The 23,894-nt window shown below is 37.9% G+C and overlaps 1 protein-coding gene across 9 annotated transcripts in view; it reads right to left on the reverse strand.

Moving 5' to 3' along the window:
* MEF2A (myocyte enhancer factor 2A) overlaps positions 1-23,894 on the reverse strand; it is an 89,275-nt gene that overhangs the window by 30,189 nt on the left and 35,192 nt on the right. For 6 of the 9 annotated variants that reach the window (XM_030498499.1, XM_030498495.1, XM_030498489.1 and 3 more), the window contains exons 2-3: positions 23,367-23,563; positions 17,525-17,728 (exon numbers count right to left, since the gene is read on the reverse strand). In XM_030498499.1, coding sequence (XP_030354359.1) covers positions 17,525-17,728; positions 23,367-23,420 — 258 coding nt within the window. In that variant the 5' untranslated portion in view covers positions 23,421-23,563. Of the gene's footprint in view, positions 1-17,524; positions 17,729-23,366; positions 23,610-23,894 lie in introns of those variants that run through there. The other 3 variants (XM_030498493.1, XM_030498498.1, XM_030498492.1) reach the window with 1 other exon arrangement.

A 23,894-nucleotide genomic window follows, 5' to 3' on the forward strand; every position in this document is an offset into this window, starting at 1 on the left:
ACAGAAAATGTAAGTTTTGTTACTACAATGAGAAGGAAAAAGAATAACGAATTTCAAGTTTTGCTATTGGATGTTCACTGCAATTAACTTCTGGTGTTAGGTCCTGTTTTCAAGATCATCGAAAGGATGTGTAGCCTTTTGAGTTAATATCTTATTACTTTCCACTTACTCCAAGACTTAGCCAAAATGACTGGAAATTGTTCCAACATATTTGCCAACGCACTGTATTGTGTCTTCAGTAACTGATATTGAGCAGCTTTGATGTGAGACTGGATTAACAAACTGACAACAGAAAAGTCCTGATTTTTGTCAGAAAATAACACAAGATACTTATGAGGAACCAAAAAGTCCTTTTATAAAAGAACGAAGCAAACACAGCAATACAGTCATGCAACATATAAAGCCACTAAACAAGTGTTCCAGACAGCTGGGGTCGTCTTGATGTTGCAGAATGGCCCAGAAGTTTTAAACTGCTTTTGTTCCACTGTGTAAGAACTGAGTAGTATAGTTTAATATTTATTCTTAATGGTAGAGCTTAGAGAACACTGTATGATAATGGCTGGACTGGGTATGACAGGTTCAAATATTACATTCAAGCACATGGTAGAGGAGCCCCAATATGTTCCTGAACTTCTCCATACATATGCAAGGTACTTTTTAATTGCACTGCAAAACAACAACTAATTAGCTTCTCTTCACAATTCAACATAAATTTTACTGAAACAGATAATACAAATACCAAAGAGTACAAAAATACAATAAAGTTATTTATTGTATGATCCACGAGGAAGCAAAAATCATATTCAACCATCACAGTGTAATTATAAGCTTCCTCCCACAAAATCCAACTGAGAAACATGAAATGCAGGAGCTTTAAGCCTGCTGAGTCTCCACAGCGTCAAATCAAGTCACCACCTTCTCCAAGGCTTGTTCCAGCCCAGCTGCACACAGCTTCTCTCACACAAACTTACACTGGCTCAATACACTAGTCAGCAGCAGCTCTGGAAACCAGAAATTCTGAACTAATAAACACAGATTACTGCTACCAGAGATGAAGTTAAGTGACAACCCCCAACTGTTCTCCTCCCCATGAAAGATCCTGTTTTTCACATCCGACTCTGGAAGGATGTTGCCAATGGTTAAAAGAGCACAATCAGCATGTTTTTGTGCTCCAATCCAGTGAGTGTAGTTAAAAAGCCAAGATTTCTGATATTAGTGATCTGGGCTCCTTACCAGCTCTGGCAAAACTGTAGAGAACTTGATAATGTTCATTGTCACCTCAGGAAATAACATTTTTTTGCCTTGAAGCAAAAAAGTAGAATGACCTCATACGTAAAAAGTGTAATGAAGTGCAAAAAAGTGTCAGTTCATTCAAAACATTGTCAGTGTTGGGTTTCTTGTAACATTACACAAAAAGGAAATGGTTGTTGCTATGAATGCTACCATGTATCATGTTAACGGCTCTATTTTTGCACTTACTATTGGAGCTCGCCAAACAGGATTTTTGTTGGTGTTTCATCCCAAACCATGAGGGAAAATGTATCTAAAACTTGACTAAGATTGAAATGAAAAGTGATTTCCCTTGCCTTGGAAAAGGCAAACTTTTCACTTATGACCTGTGGCTAGTTCTGATTCTGCTGTTGCATTCAGAGCACAGAAAAGCTGTGAAACAGCATGAATTTGGAGTAAATACCTTTTATAAAATGGTAATTTTAAAAAGTAAGTATTCCTCAGGCCTGAAATAATGGAAAGGCTCCACTAATACTGCCAAATATTACTGCTGCTCAGCAAGCACATACACGCTGGTTAACAAAAGGATAACCAATTAAACAGTTTTCTGATCCTCCAGAGCTGCCACGCAACAGTGGAGAGGGACACTGCTGCCACTTGCACCAAATTCCAAAGGCTCCTCCCACAAGGGCTCACACAGCTCTCTGCAGGAAGGACGGGACTGTCATCCATCATGGATAAGATCACTGAGGTGATAAATGTAAAAGCCAGTGCCAACAGTCCAGGCTGCAATAGTGCCTTTCCTACCAATGTTCAGGAGTAAAGGAAAATAATCCCTAAAATAAGAGATCCAAGGGTAACCGGGAGCTATTCAGTCGTACTGTAGCCTTCAGGATCAGTCTCACATTCCATCTCTGCAGATGATCCGGGCTTTAAGGTTATTTCACCCTGCTTTAAGGGAACTGCTGCAATCTCCGTGGGAGCAGTTTGACAAGCTGACTGACAGTAACAACTTGCTGCCACACAAAGTGCAGGATCCTGGAGACCACCCTTACGCCTGCTCTGATCTTTGCTCGAGATGGCAATAAGTTATTTTGAATTCATTAAAGGGACAGAAAATTCTCCTTGGCCATTCTTTAACTTATTTTTGCTGGGTTTGTTTTCAGTTGTAGCAGGAACAAGGTGGTTTTCTAATGGATGGGCTGAGCACCACAGATAGAAAGCCGGCAGAAGGAATGGCCTGTCCTCTCTGGCAGCAGCAAGCCATTGCCTCAGCCACTGCTGATAAACACATCCTACTTAAAAAGCCGCACCTCCTTTCTGAGATACTCACAAAATTTAGGACAAATACAGTAGTCACAGCACCAGACTCCCACCCAGTTTTCATACTTATTATGTGACACCAGTGAGAGAAAACAGGGCATATTCCTTTAATGCAGTTCAGCTCCCTTCCCACAGCAGAGAGATACTTCAGCTGGCAAGAACTACAAGCTTCACTAGAGGCTTCACATACAGCAAAAAGTCATGCTGAAAGCACGACAATTGCTTTATTATTTGCTTCCTGTTACATGCTATTGCCAAGAAGCTAAGCCTAAAACCAGGCTGGATTTTTCTTCTTTTATAGCACAAAATACTTCACTTTTATCATCCTAAACAATACTAAGGTGTATCATCCTCTACGTAAGTAATTTCTCTCCTATTATGTACAAAACACATTCAGACATCCAAGGAGTATTCTTAGTCACTCAAAGCTATTTATAGTTTTTAAACTTCCTGCAGGTCAGTTTGGCTTCAGAAGTATCCTCTTTTCTGTTTCTTTGTTCTGAAGTAACAACGTGGTTCTGCAAAGTCAGACCTTGACCCTGCAGTACTGTATGAATTTCACCACTGTCTAAAATACAAGCAGGGTTGAACCTGAACTGCAGTGTAGCCATCAAAAGTGAACAGCCAGAGAAAAACCCATGTAACGCAACTCAGTAACAGTGTTCTGTGTTTGAAGCTCATCTCTGGAGGCTTCCATTTCTTTTTTCCTAGTTAGATGTACTGGATTATTTGATGTGATGTTTATAAATTTTTTAAGTTTTCCTCAGGTTCTCTTAATATTCTCAACTTCAACCACTGAAGCATCTGCAAATTTCATTATGAAGCTGTTTTCTTTTCCTTTGAGTCTGAAGGCTACCTAAGTTTAGCCCGAATACCATTCCTTTCAGTATGCCCAACACATTTTCAGTTACATTTTGCTATGCTATCAGTTAGAATTTCACATTCTAACTATAGACGCAAGCACATACACCCCAAACCAGCCCAGTAAAGCAGAGTGGTGCCCAGCTTTCAAGACTCCAGTGAAATGCACAGGAGGTCAAATTCGATTATGACAGACATTTCCACAAGCTAAGCAACTTGGAGAGCTTAACTCCTTAAAGAGCAAGGCTTCACCAATCTTGGCAGGAGCTCCCCAACCAAAACAATGTATACTAAATCAAATACGAAAAATTTACACACTCTACCTTGCTTAAATAATTTTCCATACTTGTGCTCAATTAGTAGTGGTATTTCTAAGGTAAATAATTGATACCATGCAAAAATATCTAGACATCAATTCTGAGCACAGTACTTTCACGCAGTTTGCTGTGAGTCTATTTCTTCACTAAATATTACAGTATGTTCAGGGGGAAAAAGAAGGTTTAGGATTAACTACTTATTCCAGAGTTTTACAAACAAAAACCATATATGCCTAGCACTAGACCATAAAATACAAGGAAGAGCCCTTTAAGCAGTGCTCTATGCTCAGTTTTAGACAAAGGTATTCATCATTTACAGATGAAAAATGCTCATGATTTGAAATTTTATCAGTGTCCCTGTTATATACCACTCTAAGAAAAGACACTGTCTTGTTTCAAACGTTGGAGCACTTCCAGTATCTGGCAAATTTTAACATGTATCCCTGGCTTGCCAAACATGAAAGCTAGCTGTCAAATTCCTCCAAGATATGATAAAGATGGCACTCAGGATTCAAACCCGCATTTATATAAAATAACACATACAAAAGGTTTTTAGACATGATATGGTATGAAGCTTAAATTCTAGCTTGAAGCATCTTTGCTGTGAAACATCATTTTAATTAAACCACAAGCAATTATTAAAGAATAACAATTTTGTGGGCTTTACCATCCACTCTTCACCCCCAGAATATTACACAACACACTAGAAGGTACAGGAAGGGAAGCTGCTTACTTGAAGCTGTGATTTTAGAGGAGTATCTGTAAACTGTGGACTTTATAGTTGCTGACCTACAAGCAAGCTGGATTGCTCGTTCCTAAATGAACTGCTCAAGACATAAAACAATTAGTAATCCATCAGCACTGATAATACTGTTTCCACAGTGGAAGCTAAGCCAAGCTCCCAAAGTCTGACATTTGATGCATTTGTCTTTGTTTCACTTTCTGTACAACTTACTAGATTATTAAGTTTTGTATCACTGAACAGGATTTCATTTTACCTGCTTTATAGAAAGTACCATCTTTTCTATTTAAGAGCACTATATTGCCTAAGTCGATCTCATTCAATCTTTTTATTAAAAACAAAGAGTAGATCGATGTTCATCTTCAGGAAGCAGAAACTATTCCTTAGCATACAAATTAAATACATTTTATAGTCCTTTCAGAGAAAGCAGGCTGCAACAAACAAAATGAGTGCTAAAGCAAAGCATGTTTTACATAACCATCTATGTTAGAATGTTCAAAGATTTATTTTATGATAAGTGCTTTTTTTAATCCTTACTGTGGCAACATAGATATGTAGATACATCTCCTCCCATATATACTTCTTCACATACTTGCAATGGTTAAAATATAAATCAGCAACAGCAGTAGCCGACTGAATGCCTCCTTTCAGCAACAGTATATTGCAGATAAGCCATATGGAACATGAAAAGTTTCCAAGAGTAGCAACCCATCTGCATAATATCCTTCATAATCCTTTAGAAGTTCTTTAGTAAAAATATTATCTCCTACTCGTAAGTTTGCCAAGAAAAATTTTCTAAACTCTAATTACAATTCAATGATATAAAAAGAAAGGGTTTCTTTTGGTCTACCTGCCTATGCAGTATTGCCATTTCAAACTCTTCTTGTCCTGGATTTCTCCTTACAGCTTGAAAATTGGAAAGGATAATAGAAACTATTTCAAAGCCTTGGTACTCAAGATAACGTAGTGTTATCAAAACAGCAATTACAACACAAACAGCAACTATTCCCAAAGAAAATGTTTAGTGAATTCTAAGGATTTATGTAATTGTTAAAATGCCATTCCCACGTAAGATTATGGGAACCAGCTCCACTAATGTCTACCAGAATAAGTTTCAACTACCTTTAATATTGGTATGGAACTGCCATTGTGTTTCTGCTAAAAGGTGTCCAACTGTATAGACAGTATGTGCAGACACATGCATGTGTTCTGAACATGTGATGTGCACACACACACACACAAGCATTACCCCAGTTCAGAATATTACTACAGAATATTTACAAAAAATAAAGAAACCCCTCAAAAATAAGCAAGCTGCAGAATACAACTGAAAGGAAGCACTTGAAAACACCAAGCTAAGTATGCACAGCAGGAAGCAGAGAGCTTCTCCAGAAATAAAGAAGTAGGGTACAGGTAGATACATTTTTATTTTTACTGAATTAAAATAATTAGAATGTAGGACTTCAAGACACAAAGCTGTAATAAGTATGTCACAACTCATGTTTGGAATACTGAACTTTCAGTTATGTGTCAAACAAATATATGGAACTTGTTTTTCCTTGCATAACCTTCACTTCGAGTGAATTATTCAAAAGCCAAAGCACCTCTTTGAAGACTGTCTTTAGCTAACCCAAAAAGGGGATGGGAAATCAAAGGTAGAACCTAGAGAGGTAGAGAGAAAAGACTGTACAGGAACCAGGGACAGTGAAATACGAGTAAGCTCTACTCTATCATATGTGATTCATGTCAGCATTGGATAAAGACTGGCTCTGCCATGCTTGTTTTTTTTCTTTTTAACAAGTCACTATACTCAGCAAGTACTGAATTCTAAGTTAATGCAAAAAAAGAGCAGGGCTTTAAATGTCTTCAGTTTGTTACAGCTAGAAGGGCTTTGATCTAAAAAATCTTCACAATATTCCCAATTAATTTGAGACTTTTAGATTAAAAGTGTATTATTCACTTCCTATTGAAAGTAACTAATAATTCCATTAAACCATAATTTAAATATTAAAATGCACACTACCCCAAATTTAACTAAACTAGCATTCCATAGTCTATATTATAAATTGCAGACATTAAGGTCCCACATGAAATCCAGCATCACTGATGTGACATTAACAAGATGTAATAACTATCACAGGTAAATCACAGAAAGACATCAACAGTGTCTGTGTATTTATTTGTAAGTAGTATGAAGAACAAGAATGGTCTGTACCACAAAAACTACCAGCGTAAGTACTGACTTGATCCTGGTGACAGAACAGTTACTATGCAAAACCCACCAGGTGAAAGCATCAACATGAAGTCCTTTGTTCAGATGAGCATTGAGAATGTTACAGCCTACTTGTGGTAAAACACTGGCAATGAACAAACCACAATCTCCATCATATGATGAGGCGTATCTCATCACACCCACACGTCGGTTACATGACTGGGAGGTTTTATGACAGTATGAAAATCTGGGCCATTTTTCCTTAGGAGCTAGAGACTCCCTCACTCCTCTGCTGCTGAAGCACCACCAGTTTAAGGGCCAAACATTAAGATTATTTAAGATTATAAAGCAAAGTTTTAGACACTTCTCAACTGAAGCACAGCATGTAAACAGGCTGAGGTCCAAAAGGCACTTAGGAGCAAAGCATCCTATAGGTGACGTGTTCTCTCCTTTTTGACAGTTCAAGCTAGAACACTGGTTGATAAACAGCAATGATCAAGAAGCTAGCACTTCTGCTGTCCTTTCTGCAAGGAGGTTAATCCATGGCAGACTGGCAGGATCGAAAGCTGAAGACACTACTAAGCCCATGAGCTTGAAAGTCAAAAGCTAAGGTTACGTTAACTCTCCACTAAAACAAAGAGTATCATCAGAAAGAACAGTTATTTATCTTACTGTAGTTCCAGAAGATGCATTGTTCTGGGGTCTATTCTTACCATCCACAGCTTGTGTAAAGTCACTCACTCTTGATTAACAGATGCCATGGTCCTCACTTTGAAATTGCAAAGTAAAAATATACTCTTCTGTCAATGCAGAATTTCAAAAGCACCAAATTCTGCAGGAACATGAGGGCTGCAGAATAACTTGAGACCAGCACAGCTTGAAGAACTTGTTAACACAAGTAAATAATCATGTCTTTGTGTGACTGCCTGCATGAACTCCAGCATTAACAAGCAGTGAGCTGTTACAGATTTTCTTGGAGTCGATTTTTCGATCCTACTTAAAGCAATCTACCCAGACCCAGACCTTTGATATGCATTTCCCAAGCAGTGGGTGAGAGAACTGACTTTGTGTGTCTGCCCTAGAAAATTCAAGAATAAAAACATTCTCCAAATACACTGCCGAATCAGTTGGAAAAACATCACTTGCACAGCTGGGAAATAAATACAGGACTTCAGATCAGAGGAAAATCACTTTTTATGTAGCTGACCGGCAGCACCTATTTAAATAAACACTAAAAACAGCCTCCAAAGAAAATGAGAGGTATGTGTTAATCACCAAGAATACAAGCTATATGCAATGTTTTAAAAATAGCTTCTTAAGTTTTGATTCCTTGGAATGTGTTATCCAAGCCTGTACTACAAACATACATATAAACATGGAGCCTTAATCCTCCTTTGCAAGGATGGCAAGGAAGAGGTGTAGGATGTAGGAATCACTCCCACAAACCCTCATGTGTCACAGACTCTCAGATGCAAGATAGATCCTTAAAGAATCTCTCAAAACACTTAATTACTCCACTTGAAAGTGTATCTTTATTCTACAAATGTCTAGGACATGACACATTTCAGTTTCTGGAGTTCAAAGTTGGTATTTTAATAAAGATTTGTACAGAAGGGTGGAGTAAATATGGTACTATCTGCTAATTTGCAACATAAACCACCGTCAAGGATAGTTTTCACAGGAAACACACAAGGAATACTTACAATAGCCATATCCTAAAAAAAATGCCAGAGATTCCACCTCATGGCAAATTTTACATTGGAAGGCCTCCTTCAAAAGCACAACCACCTACGTTTTCTTTGGTAAACTGAGTAAAAGCAAAGAGTTCCCTTTATTCAAGCCTCATCCTAGGTACATTACATGGGTAGACTTAAAACAAGTTTTGCTCTTACTGCTGTGGGCTGCTGAGTATTATTATTTATTCCAATTATACCAAGCTAGTGCACACTGCAAGGGAAAGGACAAAAATCACACAAACTAGAAGCAGTTATCATTATGTAATTAGAATCCAAAATATTCATTATACTCATTAGCATTGTTAGCTATTTGTATCTTCAATAGTTGGTATGTCTGGAGTTCAGCGAGACACTTAAGTTATCGCATAATCCAAATGGAAATATTAACAACTCACATTACCACTAGAAACTGAGGGAGGAACTTCTAAATAGTCGTATTTTCTGTTTAGATATAGCCTATGCTCTAGGATTACAGAGAGGCTTACACCACCAACTGACAGGCCAGGATGCTGAACAGTCATGCCCACAGTCAAGTCTGTCACATTCAGAACTGTTGTAAGAACAAAAGCACATCTCTGGGAACTTTATTGATTATGAGTAGCTTGAGGCTACACACACAGGTAGCGACAGGAACTACATCAAGCCAGGCTTTAAATTGTTTTAAAGACGACTGTTATCTGTGATCAGAAAGATTGCTACCTAAATGCCCCAACAAGCACTGCTCCAACTCTGCTTAGAACTTGCTTCTTCTAGACTATGACTTCTTAGTAACAATTCCTTTACTACATCTATTAAGCTGCATCTATTTATTGTTATTTTGGGTTCCATGTCAAATTCAGGAAAAAAAGTTAACTGTCTGATGGAGGCAGAAAGCAGAAGGAAGGAGAAAGTTTAGTGTATTAGATATGTTTTCTCAGCAGGTAACTAAGAAGATGGTGGAAGAAGGGAAGAAATGATCTCTGGTCTATGAACAGGATTTAAAACACCGGGCAAGCATCCAGTTCACAGGACAATTAACCATTTCATTAAGACAACCAGATCCAAACACTGACAGTTTGTAATGAGGACAGGAAAGATTTAGGTATTGTCTTTTTACTAATGATATTTGGATCTATAACTTTATTCATTCCCCTTTGAAGAGCTATTAACATAAATTGGGAGGAAAATTCTCAAAGAAAAAACCATGCTGTTATGACCAGCTCAAACTCTTGGTGTTTCTTCTAGATGAAATACAAAGTTATCTTGCTTCTTAAAATACATCCACATCACCTATTGCAGGGCTGCTCCTGCAGAGTTTTCAGCAGACACACCATGTAAAGGCCCTCTATTAGTATTTGCCAGTGATTTAAGATTCTGGTCCTCACAGCAGCATAGGCTCCTGAAGAGCCATCTGATTCAATTTGAGATTCTACTGATGTACAGCCAAGTAAGCTCTTGTTCATCAGCTAAGTGATTAGCTTTTTCTGTTAATTTATTAGAAAAAAAAAAAAATCAGGAGAGTACCACAGCAAATATTTCAGAGCTTTAAGATAATCTCACAACTATAACTGTCATAGGACTGTCATGGAACTGAACAGGAACTACATAAAATTACTAGCAGCAGTACAACAGCACCACCATTATTAGCAAGACTTCAGAAACATATACAAGATGGATTCTAGACAAACTTCTCAGATACACATATGTGTGTGTATGTATATATACATATGATTTAATTAGTGACCAAAGCTGGAATTCATCAAAATTCAGAATACCAGTACAGGATGGTAAGTTTAACACACCAGCACTGTTTTAAGAGGTAAATCTAGTATTCCTAACCCTAAACCACTAAATTTAATCACTGACTTAGACACAAAGGAAGTGGGGCTCTAGATTATTTGCAGCCAAACCGAAGCTGTTAAAATTAAGTCTATCCTACTTCTGGCAATTCTTTATGTATCTGAAATGAACGAATGTGAAATGACATTGACTAGGAACAAAAACTTTTTTCCAGCACTGTCAGTTTCTTAAAGTCACCAACAATCTGTCATTAGTCACTGGTATGCCCAAAGCAATTTCAGCACAGCCAAAGAATTAAGAGAGTATTTGCAAGTAGAACAATATTACCAAATACAAGATACAGAAAAATTAATGATAACAGTAAACAGCTCAAATAAAAAAAGACTTTGGGGATTAAGTGTTGTTAAAAACAAAAGGGAAGAGAGAAGAGACAAGACACCATTACGAGGGTAAGTGTTCTGCTCAGTGCAATATATACCCAGGTGTCTTCTGTCACTGTATTCAAAGTAAGTAATTGCTACCTTGCCTACATTTTAAGCTTCCCAAGGAAGCTGTTTCTTCCAAAACCATGAGTGGGAAATAAAACCCCAAAGCGTGACCTGTTTACAAGTCAGGTTTATAGTAAACACTTCTACTAGAAAAAAAAAAAGATTCAAGCATATATATACACACATACACACACCCCTACATACACACAGGCATATATTTATATATATTGAAGTTGTTGATGAATTACATAAGACCACTTCAGTTTTTATGCATTTTCTCTCTTTTAAGGTAAGCCAAAAGTGAGATTTTAGTCCTTAACTGTACATAAATCCTCCTCAATCACCTCCTTAACATGTCTCAAAGGCATTTGTGTGCTGTCTCAAATTATTTCAAATGTTATATGCAGTATAATTACATTTACATAATCATTTAGCAAATCAAGTCCAATAACGCCTACATTTTCTCAGCATCATGAGCAGATTACAAAGTCATTTCCTTACTTCACTGAAACCATTTTTAAGCTTCTTCCTTCCTTTAAACGTGTACCACTTATTTCGTAGTGTGGTCCATGCTATTTGGAGATCAAAGCAAGTGGTCAAACAACAAAAACACATGATAATACTATTCGCAGTGCTCATACGTATTCTCTCAGCCCAAAGCTTTTTTTTTTGCCCTTTTATTTCATTTTTCCCCACGAAGTCTAGCCCACTTCTGGCAATTCTCCACCTACCAAGTATGAAGGAATGCAAAACTTTAACTATCAGCATTGCCAGCCTTCTTACAGTCTTGTGTGTGTCTAATCAACCACATTCATGGTATTGCCTCTCAATAATCACTGTCTCAACTCTATGAAGTTGCATTCATATTTCACAGAAATTTGGAGATTTTAATCACCTACATTAAGTGTCAGTTTTCATTTTCAACTGAGGCTGGTTGTAGGACTCTTCCTTTTTAATAATGTTTAAAAACTTACCATGCAACTTCTCTTATGGAACATTTCAAAGTAGTATATTTTTGAAGGATGTGATCCAATTTCCATCCGATTACTTTTTAGCTTTGAATAGCAAAATACAGAGCCTAAGTTGCTTGCCAAATGCATATCTAGACTGGATACAGCAGGAAAGAGAATAGGACCATTTAGCTGAATGTCTTTCTCACCTAATTCCGTATGTGTGCATCCATACATATTGAGATACAATTCCCAGATCTTCAGTTTCATATGAAGTTAACCCAAATTTAAAAAAAAGCAGCCATGAACCAATTCAAGTGCTACAGAAATACTGTAACATCCCATGGTTAGAAAGCTACTATACTGTACATACAGTTCAAAGCACACGTTGGTAATCCATAGCCTGGAAAAGAAGCAATGCTGGGGAGGTGGAGAAAACTAGATAAAAAACAAAACCAAAAAGCTTTTGGTTTATAAACAGTGTGTTTCAACACCAACTTTGCTGTTTATGCTCCCTACACTGTTACACTTGTCTCTTGGCATATGCTCCATCTGGCTGTGGAGATGCATCTGCTTCTTTATGCTGCAGGCTCTGCATGTGCAGATGAGCTCTACATGCTTACTCAAAGCTATGATCTGACAATCGTATCTCTGAGACTATGTGTGTCTATGACTAAAGAACACGTATTGCTCCTACAACTGCTCTTCATTAGAATTTTGTGAAAAGGCAGAGAAACAGAGTGCTTGTTTGGTATTTTAATGCAAGATGATGCATTAAATAAAGCTTCTCTAAACTGGCTTATTTACGCTACTGTAACTAGCAGCAGGTACATTTACCTGCTTTTAGTCTTGCTCCTGTCAAAAACATGACATGACTACTATCACACCACGCCATGACAAATGTTACTTCCTATTAGCATCACCATTCCCCCCGTTAAGAGATTTAACACAAACATCCAAATCACTTGCTGTAGCTTTCATCAAGAAACAATTATGATTATTCCAATATATCAGCCTTTTCACAAGAATATGTTTACAGGAGTTACTTGATATAGTTTAGGATTTATTCTTCGCACTTTTTAGCTACTGTTTTTATTACAGATTATTGCATATTTCAAGGACAGCTGTCAGTATTTGGGGTATAACCTAAGCCTTATACAGTACATTATACTATGCTGAAGACAGCATTAAACTATACACTGCAGGAGAGGCTTATTAACTGACACCTATCTGAAATTCTCATGGGCACAGATGCCAACCAGCAAAGTAGGTCACATTTTAGACAGGCTCCTAAAAATCAAATCATTTCAGTTTAATGAGGTGATATGATAGAACATGCACAACCCACCCAGGGCCAAGTGTAGGTGAAATAAATCCTGGCTTGCTGCATCACTCAAGGAACATCAAAACATGGAAAAGAGGTAGGAAGTTGAGCTAAACAGGCAAGAAGAGCCTGTCTTCAGCCTTTGACTCCCAGGAAGACTGAGGCTGGAAGAAAGAGAACAACTGAACTGCTGCTTTTTGAGGCCCTCTGAGGGACAGAAGGACCCACCATGGAAGTGTTACCTTGTAGATAACCTGTAATAATCTTAACACACTCTACACTACAGAGGATTGAATACAAGTACCTGCTCATTTCCCTCTTTTCCTTTGGATGAAAAAAGAACCAACAGTCACAGTCTCAAATTGTCTTCTGTACATTAAAACATTTTGTTGACCATATGGATACAGAATCCTGATAAAACCTGACATTCCTCTCATTTTACTCTACAGAAATACTCTGCTGCTTTCTTCAGGAAAAATAATCACTTGCCAAGAATAATGTGTTACAGAAAAAAATTCCACGAGCATTAAAGCATCAAATGCTGCAACACCTACGGCAAGTCCTTCAAACCACAGACAGTACTTCAGCATATCAATTTTCAGCTGTGCCAGTACGGCTTTGTAAAACCAAATAAAGGATCCCTAATATTTCAAGAATTCAAAGCACACACTGGATGAGAACCTCACTTTTTTCAATATGCCTGTATGTTCCATCTGACCTGTGCAAAAGCACTGGCTTTCCCTCAAATAACTATGAAGAAATAAGACTAATGAAAACTTACTGTACAGCAGAACAAACTCTCTCTCACCTGATGTGAAAAGGACCATATTCTCCAAGAGGAAGGAACATCAAAACATTTTTTTTTTAATGATAATTTTTGTTTCTGAATTCGTACTTAAAAGGTTATTTTTTAAGTTCCACAGAAGATAAGCATCTTTCCTTTCATGAGGCTTGAAGGAAAATTACACTCACCACCTCCTAAGTAAATACCTTTTACTAGAAGGTCAGATCAGCCATCATAAGCAAAGTTTCACTGTCCTCACCAACACCAGCAGCGTTCACCTTGCGTGTTTCAGGGGGATACAGAAATTAATCTAAAAACCCCATTAAGGGGTCAATTGTGCCTCATCCTGATAAGAAAGGGCATTTTCTCACAGACCTGTGTATGTTCTGAAGATTTTAAGTGTTTCAAATAATCCTGTTTGCCCTATTCACCTCTTCTTACCCAATGCTGTAAAACAGATTCAAACAGCAAAAGAGTCAAACATCACAAAGGTTGAAGCCCAGATTAAAAATGCCACACAAATCATCCTTTAAAAGTGGTTACAGGCCAAGTGTTACAAGATCTTCTCCCTTTATTTTAGAAGTACCAAATGGCAGGGAAAGGACCATCCCCCCAAGTATACTAGTGATAGTTAGAAAACTAAGCTTAAAATTTCTTTCCATGGCAAGAGATGGGTAAAGAAGCCAACAACTTACTGATACGTAAACTGTTTAGAAATTGAACAGGGCAAAAAAAGGGGGTGAGGGACAAGGAAATATTTCCATAAACTGTAAGTGGGACCAACAGAAAGCCACGTAACAGGGACAAAAGAAAATTAAAACCAACAGGTATAGGACAGCAACAGAGCATTCACATCTACAGTAACGTGTACAGTGAAAGACATAAGGGCATGCATCAAAAAAATTCCTGTATTCATTTAAGATGCCAGTGCTCTCCCTCCTACTATGTTTTCACACAAACGTTCCAGCAGCAACAGAAGATACCAAGCTCTGGGCATGTGAAAGCAATTCCTATGCCAAAATTGAACAGGAGGGAACTATAAGGGGAAGATGTCTCATCAATTTCACTTAATCATTTACAACATTGCCGTCTACCCAGTACTGAAAATAAGTAACAGTAGATTTGTTTCTTCCCTTCTACAGCTTCTGAGCTGTGTAGAATTAGCTTTCGTCCTAGCATAGCAAAACACAAATCAAAACCACCTTCCTGTCTTGCGTATCAGGACCACAGCGGGTCACGGTGAGCCTCCATCACAATAAATACCATTTGTCATATTCAAGGAGGCAAGTGAATTACTAAATCGTTTAGATAAATACATCAACTGTAACGCCATAAAATGGAATTACTTATTCTAAATTGGTTTAGTATATACTTGACAGATTTTTAGCTGGGTATTTTTTGTAACTTCTATTTGTTAAAACAGTGTTTCTATGTGAGCACGATAAAGAGAAGCCATTTTACATTGTTCTTTCAGAATGCTTCCAAAATGCTGGTGCTGTAACTTCACCTCTGCCACACACAGGCACCCCTCAACAGTGACATTACATGAAGCAGTGAGCTTCTGGCAACTTGCTACTGCTTAAATACAGGCGTTTTAGTCCCCCCATCTCACCTCTCCTCCCTACCTATGCTGAACCTGTCACTGCATCTACTCCAAAGCACATCATACTCTCCCCTGAACCGGTTCTGTTGTAAAGCAAAAAAGTAGATAATTTTACACTGAAAATTAAAGCTTTTCTAGATTATAGACATCACTTACTTACGCTGGGAAGCCCAGCATCTGATCCCAACCATGAATGATATCTCTAATTCCATAGAGAACAATAGCTAACAGATCACAAAGTTAATATACAAGTGGGGCAAATCTGAAATGCAATCAGTTGCAAAAAATGAAACTGTGGAGCATCTCTCTGAAATACTGAACACAATTTTTTTCCACCCTGGAATTCAAGAGAGAGAAAACATCAATTTACCTGAAATATATTGAGCTTGTAAATATTTCACCCTACTGATTTCATCTTCCCATCCAAAACAGAGCCATAAACTTAAAGCACATATTTTCCCTGCAAAAAGGTATACAGTCCCCTTTCTGCCTATAGAACTTTTTTCTAAGAAGGAAGGAAAAAACCCCACAAAAACATTTCAAGGAGACTAATGAGCCCAAAGGGCTAATCTGAAAAGATGGGGAGATGCACTCCTACATTACAATATGCTTAAAAAGTAAGAGTAAAGACCCAAACCCCACACTAGTGTAATACAGTAAGCCTAGAGAGGAAAATTAGAAAGAATCTGCAGATGGGTCTTCACATGTTTCCCCAGAAGAGGAACCACAGGTGCACTTAGGTACTAACTGCACTTTTGATGTAGTTGTCAGGGGCCAAATGCTTGACACTTGTGTAAAAAAAGCCATCAAGAAACAAACCTACATCAGCCTTGTGTAGAAATGATTATGGTTCTTAGTACTCATGTTGTGAGGAAGCACTACTACCACAGGTCATAACACAAAGAGGCCTTAGATGCAGAACAAAAAGCAGCCTGGCTACTTGACTTGCTTGCAACCCTACCTCAAACTCATGTCTATCACAATCAAAAGCTCATGTTGAAAGAACTGGGTTTTCCCTAACTCTGCAGTGGCTATCCCTTATTTATACTAATCCTAGTAATACTCCTTCGACTCTTCATAGCTTGTATTATCCCTCTTAAAACTCAACACTGAAGACATAAGGCAGCTGACAAATTAGCAGAGAATCTTCTCAGAAAGAAATACAAGGCATTTGTCTTTCTCAGTTTTTTCCATCTGATTTTTGCTTGAAAACTTATTTACAAGATCAGCTATTATCCTGCCTGTACCCTGTGATCCCCTCGGCAATGAACACTTCAGCTATACAAGGCTAATCACTATTCCTAAATCGTTCCTAAAAAGCAAAGCATTTGTTCAGAAGACAACTTCAGCATTTAAATTAAACACTGAAGTCAGCCACCTGTTTCGGTCTATTTACAGGACTACTGGAGACATGACTTATCTGAAATGCAGTTACGGTGCAGGAAGGCTCCAACTGCCAAGAAAATCCTTGATTTCTACTGCACCTAATTTAGCAATTATGTACTGGAAAGAGTTACTATTTAAAGCATCAGTGTAATAAAAGTCGACAAAACCAATACCTTTGAGTAAATATATTCACGCCGTCCTACTACTGCAGAAACTGCAATTGTTCTACTGCTGTTTTAATGACATACAGAGTGACAGGACAACAAATTCAATTAAGTTCATTTGCTCCATACATTTACTTTTGGGGGGGCTTTTTCCTGAACAAGGAGCAGCACAGGCAGCGGCTGGTTTGATCTGCATGCAGCATTTGACTGGTAAAGTGACAACTGCCTCAGAAAAGCAGCCAACTGTAACGGTCAGGCTGAGGGCACTCTTTGGACCTTATTCTCGATCCAACTGATTTTTTTTCCATGAAAACCCTGAACACCTCCCCCTCGCCCAGAAAAACAACCATCTTTCACACCTCTATTTCCATTGCCAAATGTGGTTGAAATCAAACATATTTTCTAGAAACTGGCAGGGGGTGGAGGGCAGATGGGAAAACAACATGGCTGTAAAGACAACTTATTGCCTTAGAAAAACCAGACTAACAGCAGTAGTTCACATTTTATGACAAGGTTTTCAAATTATTAAATACATTTGGTTAAAATATCTTAAAATACTCTATATTGCTCTACATTTAAAATGTTAAGGAGATAAGAAAACTGATGTGTCTTTTCATATTGTTACCTCAACGATATCTGAGTTGGTTCGGCTTTCATGGGGCTCGTTGTATTCTGTGTATTTAAGTAGAACTTTGTCCATATCAGTGCTGGCATACTGAAAGAGTTTGTTAGAGCTGTTAAAAATGATGAGTGCTATTTCACAGTCACAGAGTACACTCAACTCATATGCCTTCTTCATTAATCCAAACTTCCTCTTTGTAAAGGTGACCTAGAAAAGAAAGATAATAGTATTCTTTTAAACACATGATGGGTTTGCAGGACTATAATCAAACATTCAAGAAATATACCAATGGAGCCTATTTATTCCTACTAAAAGTGACACAACTGAACACGTGTACAAGCTCAACAGAACAACTGCCTGTAATATTTGGGTGTCACTTTGAGGGCCAATGTTCTATATTAGACTAAGCTGAACAATTACACCCCCCCAGCTCTTCCACAGATACATAACTACCAAGGAGAGTTAAAGTTTGAGGATCTTCTAACAATGTTTCCTTCTGTTCAACACTGACTTTCCAGGTATCACAATATTTACTTCTGTGATGATTAGTTATTCTGTAACTAGTCTACAAATTACTCACAACTTTAACTAAAAAAAGTCAAAGAACACAGTAATATCAATGGAAGTTACACTCCAACTATGTGATATTATTTCTGATTATGTAAAGATAAAATATAGTCTTATTCTGTTGCAATTAAGCCATCTAATCAGATTCACTTATACTTTGAAATTGTTTTCTACCACTTGGGAACAGCCTGGAACAATCATTCTGTCCAATTAGAACTGCTGTAGGGAAATAAATGCATTACGAACCATCACAAAGGACCATTTGCCCATAGGAGAAGGGTGAAAGACACTTACAAAAATCACCATCAATGATGAAAAAAAGGTTTTAAAAATTATTCCTTTCACAGGATTCCAGTTCAGGATATAAGAATATCCATGTATTTGATAGCAAGTTGAATCAAACAAGACTGATGCTACGGTCAACTTTTCTTAGAAGACAGTGTTTTTATTAAATGTCCTCTTGAGTGCCTCAAAAAGGCACTTAATCTACTAGCATAAAGTTAATATTCGAGACCTTTTTAATAAAGATGTTATTTTCGGATCCAACCTTTAAATCTGAGCTTTGGAGCTGAATTGAACACCTCTGTCTATGGCCACATTCACACTCCTGTTTTACACTTTGAAGTAAATGCCTCTGCACAGGTGAATGACCTACATGCCCTACTTGTTTAACAGACAGCAGGCAGAAACTTCTGGAAGATAGGAATGAAGTAAAACACAAGAAACCATCAAACCTGTTTTATGGGTTTCTATTATTTCACGTGTTAATTACCAAGGTGTACATCAAGTTTTTGGAAGATGGGTGGGAAAATTCTGCGTATACACACCTCAAGGCATTTTCTCCAGAGATGAGTATCTCGTGCATATTACTTTTTTAATACTATCCATAATTCAAAATGTATACTCTACTTCCCACCACAGGAATCGTTCAGGGGGATGCAGACAGATACACTAACAACAGCATGCTGACAATGACTATATCATTAAAAAAGTATATGCATGCTTCACTCTTGTACCACAGGTGTTTTCAAAGGTACTGTGGACGCGAGATTTCCCTCCGGCTATAAAACTGTATCCACATCCATCAAAAACATGTACCCCTTGCCCCCAAAAAACCAGTGTTCCCACACTTTTTGAAACCCTGGACTGTAACATTTAGGCACAGAAGGAAGAGGTAATGAAGAGAAGACTTAGAAAGATCAGAATATGGAATGTTGGGTGTATTATGATAACCACAGTTAAATTAAACTGTGCAGCGTTTCTAACTTAGAGACTTAGGGTTTAAAGACCACTAATCACAGAGGCTTTTGTGACGCTTGAATAATCCATGTTCAGATGAAAGGTAAGTACTTCCCGTAACTTTGTTATTCAACCCTTTTAAAGCATGTTTGGTGAGAAGCTCCATTAAGATACAGCACCACCTCTGGAACAATTTTATATAAAGTGCTGTAACACATTAAGGCCCAACTAGGGTAAGCAGATCTTTTTACTTACTTATTGTTTAACCATTACAATACATTAGTGAGACAAGATGCCACAAAATCTGACAGACTTTAACTTAATGCAACTTCTATTAGAGTTTTATTTTCAGTTATCAATTCAACAAATTGACCAAGTACAAACGTAGGTTTTACTGGGCTGTGCTTTTCCCAAATGCAGGTGGAACTTCTACTATTCACCTATAATGCAATACAGCTGCTTTTAAAGAGAGGATCTTGTGTTAATCTCCTGGCAGTTCTGCCACTTTATGCCTATTTCCATAACACTGGCATTTATCCTTTCTTGGATGGGACATTAAGAATTACTTTGTCTGGATTCCTCTGGGGATTTGGGAAACACTGGTTTTTTTTAAACAGCCGTTGTTATTGCTGTGATATACTTCAATTACAAGACACTTAAGAGATTATTACCCGAGTATAGGCAGGTATAGACAGGTACTACCATTTGTCAGGAAAAAAGGCATCATAAACAAGATGGGTGTGTGCTGTTATTACTTTGAGAAGTCACTAAATGATGAAGACTGAAGGCTTAGTTCCACTGAGGACCCATATGACCCTGAAAAGTAACCTTTCTTGTCTCTTGTAAGGCTATTTTACTTGAGAGGTTTTCTTACTTGTGAGATTCCCAGCCAGCATCAATTTCTCACTTGGTGCTTGGGACAGCGCTCAGCACAAACCCCACTACCTCTGGAGTCCAAGCCTTACTTTAACAGACAGAGTACTATAAACTCAGTTTTCATTTAAGAACTCAGAAAGCAGAATTTGTTCTGCAGATTTCTCTTTTCTTTTTGCCATTTAGTGTGCCATTCAGGATCACGCTAAAACCAAAAAGATGTATCTTTGCAGGCCAATGGTTTCCTCAGCACTATTCCAATATTGCTTAGCAAAAAATGGGTGAGGAGGAGAGAGCAAAGGCAACCAGACTGAGTTCCTCTGATATCTAATTTACTGCACTTGATTCTCATCAGCTTAATGAAGATAAATGTCCTACTGCTCATTCAAGCAGGTAAGACTGCTTAATTAATAGTACAATGACAGTCTCAGGACAATTGTAATCCCCCAGAGTAACGGTCTATATATTCTGTTTTGAGCTTGCATGCAGTCCCATCAGAAATAAGATGCCTCTGATAAAACAATAGTTTTTTCTTCCCACATAAGTTATACGAACTTGCTCTACAGGCAAAGCTCTATCCCATTCTTACCATACATTCAAACAAACAAAAACCTTATCATATCAGACACCTAAACAGGACACCACATGCATGTTCATGAGTGACCTACAAATCAGCTACGTATGCCACAGAAAAACAGACAGAACACACCTGAACTACACTTTCAGTTTGACAAAACAAACCCTAAATATCCTCCTTACCTGGGCCAATGAAAAAAAAAATGTCAAAGTAAATTAATACCAAGTGCATCAGGGCATTTTAGTATATTAAAACTCTATACAGTTCTACTCTACACTCAGCTACCAAAATCCCAGGACGCCAGTGGGGTTAAAGAACACCATCAACGCCTCTACACTTAAGAAATATGGCTCCACTAACAAAAGCTATTTAATCTCTTTAAAACCTTTTAAAGCCAAGATGCAGTATATAATCATCTCTAAGTTTCCACAGAAAAAGGATAAGGCAAGCTGTCCTGGGTTCAGCTAAGGAGAAAAATAAGTGCTGCAGCTGAACCCAGGACACAAGCCTAGTTCCATTAGAGCTTAAAGCCTCTTCCCAGTCACTAAAAAGCCCAAAGAAGTCCTAGCGAAGAACAGTCAGAGACAAAACTTCAAATGTAATTCCTGTATTTTGCTTTGGCCATAGCAATGGTACAAGTGGGCTAAAATTTGATACAAATGCACCAATTCTCCTCTTCTCCACTGACACAGCCTGAACAATGAGATGGAAATCCTCAAAAACCAACTCTCCCTGAAGTCCATCACCCCAAAGCCAGGTTATAGTGTAACAGTTTTTGTATTTCAAGCAGAACAAAAACAATGTTGTCCAAGTTACACCAAATGAATTGAAGAAAGGAGTGGGATCAATTTCCGCCTCTTCAACATGTCTGAATTTCTAGAGCAAGATCTGAAGGAACTGCAGTTATTAATTCATCTACTTTTACTAGATGTACTTAAGACATTTATCTACATCAAACATACAGTCGCCGTGCGATTAAAGCTGTTAAAACACAATACCTGGCTTTCTCCCAAACTCCAATAATACTTTTCTTGCTATATATAGTCTTCTGAGAGTTTACATTGCTTTTAAAGTGATACAGGGAGAAAAACAATCCTGATGTTGCTAACAAAGCAACGGGCTCTGAGCTGATGTGTCAGCAACAAGGCAGTCTCATGGAATTCTGACACTACCCCAACATCAAGTCGGTGCTCAGAAGAAGTTAAAGAGGCAAATCAAACAGTGGGAAGGGAACAGAGAACAAACATCACTACACCACTAAGTCTACGTTTTTCATGCATCTTGAACACTGCAGTTACGGGTCTCCTTGCCACCAAAAACAACGCAGCGATACTCGAGAAGGTTTAGGGGAAAGCAGAGAGAATGGTCAAAGGTGTGCAATCAATTCTGTACTAAACAATGAAGTTTTAGGGTGCTTCAGCCTGAAAAAAGTTATTTTCAGAGAAAATAAGAAAACATTGCAGAGGTCCACAGGGTAACAAGCAAGGTGGACAGACTAGATAGGGAGTGACTGCTGCCTCTCCCATAAAAGAGCTGAATAACTAGCAGAGCTATGACAAAGTGTAAATGTAAAGGTGTTTCTTGAAACAACAGCTAACAGACCCAAAGGAAAGCCTAGCCAAAAGATGCTGTAAATGCTGCAGCTTTGTAAGGGCTCCAGGGATAACTGAACAACTTCACTGGCAGGGGGTGGGGAAAACAAAAATAAAAATACCCATTAATGGCTGCTAAATATACGGAAACCACATCCAGCTCAGGAAATCCCTGAGCTAAGAACAGTTAGAAGCTGGAAGAGTATTGAGTAGTGTAACATGTGCGTCTCCATCCTACACTTATTTGCTCATGACCAGCACTGGACAGAAGACACCGCTTAGCAGCACCTTTGGTCTGACCCACAATGACTATTCTTAGAGTCCCAAGTCATTCTACAATACTTTGTCCTTACAAATGGTAGCTTCCAGATCCTCCACTATACATTTGCAATGTCCAATTAAAATTCCATTTCCTATCTCATGTAGCAGTTTAGAAGTTAAGAGGAAACTCTCCTTCTATAGAGTTATCAACCTCTGGTACTTTTCAAGTTCAAGGACACCTCTTTACCAGGGCAGGAGCAGCCAAATAAGCAGCTTCCCCTAAAACAGCACACATTGGAATACTCTACTCTTTTGACTGACAATTTTTCAAGACTGTTATAGCAAACAGCTCTTACAAGAGGTATAAAACAATGCTTTTAAATAGAATCATATTAACAAAACTTACTATATCCAAACCACTATCAGATCAAGCAAGGTGTCTGTTTCAACATGATACTCCAGTCTAAAGGAAGTACGGACTAGGACACCATTTAAATAGGAACAGTAGTTTTACAGTGAATTTAAAGTAGTAATTGGTATAACTTATAAATAACAAATCTCCCCTCAAATGGTAGTAAAACCATTGAGACATTTCTTATTTGTATTCTGGTAATGCCATCTGTAGGTACATGAAGACAAAGCTCGGCTTTAGAAGAGCATTAGGATGAATGTATTCAAAGTTTCCGTTCATTTTTAGGATTACTGAACTCGTTCATGCAGACTCCTTGTTTCTCACCTGCCTGTTCCGTTCATCCATTATTCTGGTGATCTGTATTTTCTTTCTCCCCATTTTCGGCCTCTTCTTTCTTTTGCTTTGCAATCCAGAAATATACTAATCCAAATGTCACTCTTCAGTATTCTAACACATGATACAGTTTTCTTTTACTTTGTCTTCAGCTCGAGAAAAGGTTCCTTATTTCTTCTTATAAGTGCCTAAAAAATAAAGTAAAAACAAAATAATTTACCAATACACCAATGAGTAACTAAGACACTCACACAGTTCCTCTCTCTTCAATAACCTGTAATCTATACATTTGTCAATACTCAATTACCATTCCAGCACTTGTTTCATGTCCTTATATTGTTAGAAAGATAAAGGTGCATACAACTTGAAAAGCCAGTGTGCCACCGTAATATTTATCTGGTACTCATGAACCAAACTAACATGTAAAACACTGGTATTCAACCAACTTTAAATGCATTTTCAGTAAAAAAGAATTGCTGAGCCATATTCTAAACATACTGCTTCAACTGAAGGATAACA

Source organism: Strigops habroptila, chromosome 9, assembly GCF_004027225.2.
Source record: "Strigops habroptila isolate Jane chromosome 9, bStrHab1.2.pri, whole genome shotgun sequence".
NCBI classification, from domain to species: Eukaryota; Metazoa; Chordata; class Aves; order Psittaciformes; family Psittacidae; genus Strigops; species Strigops habroptila.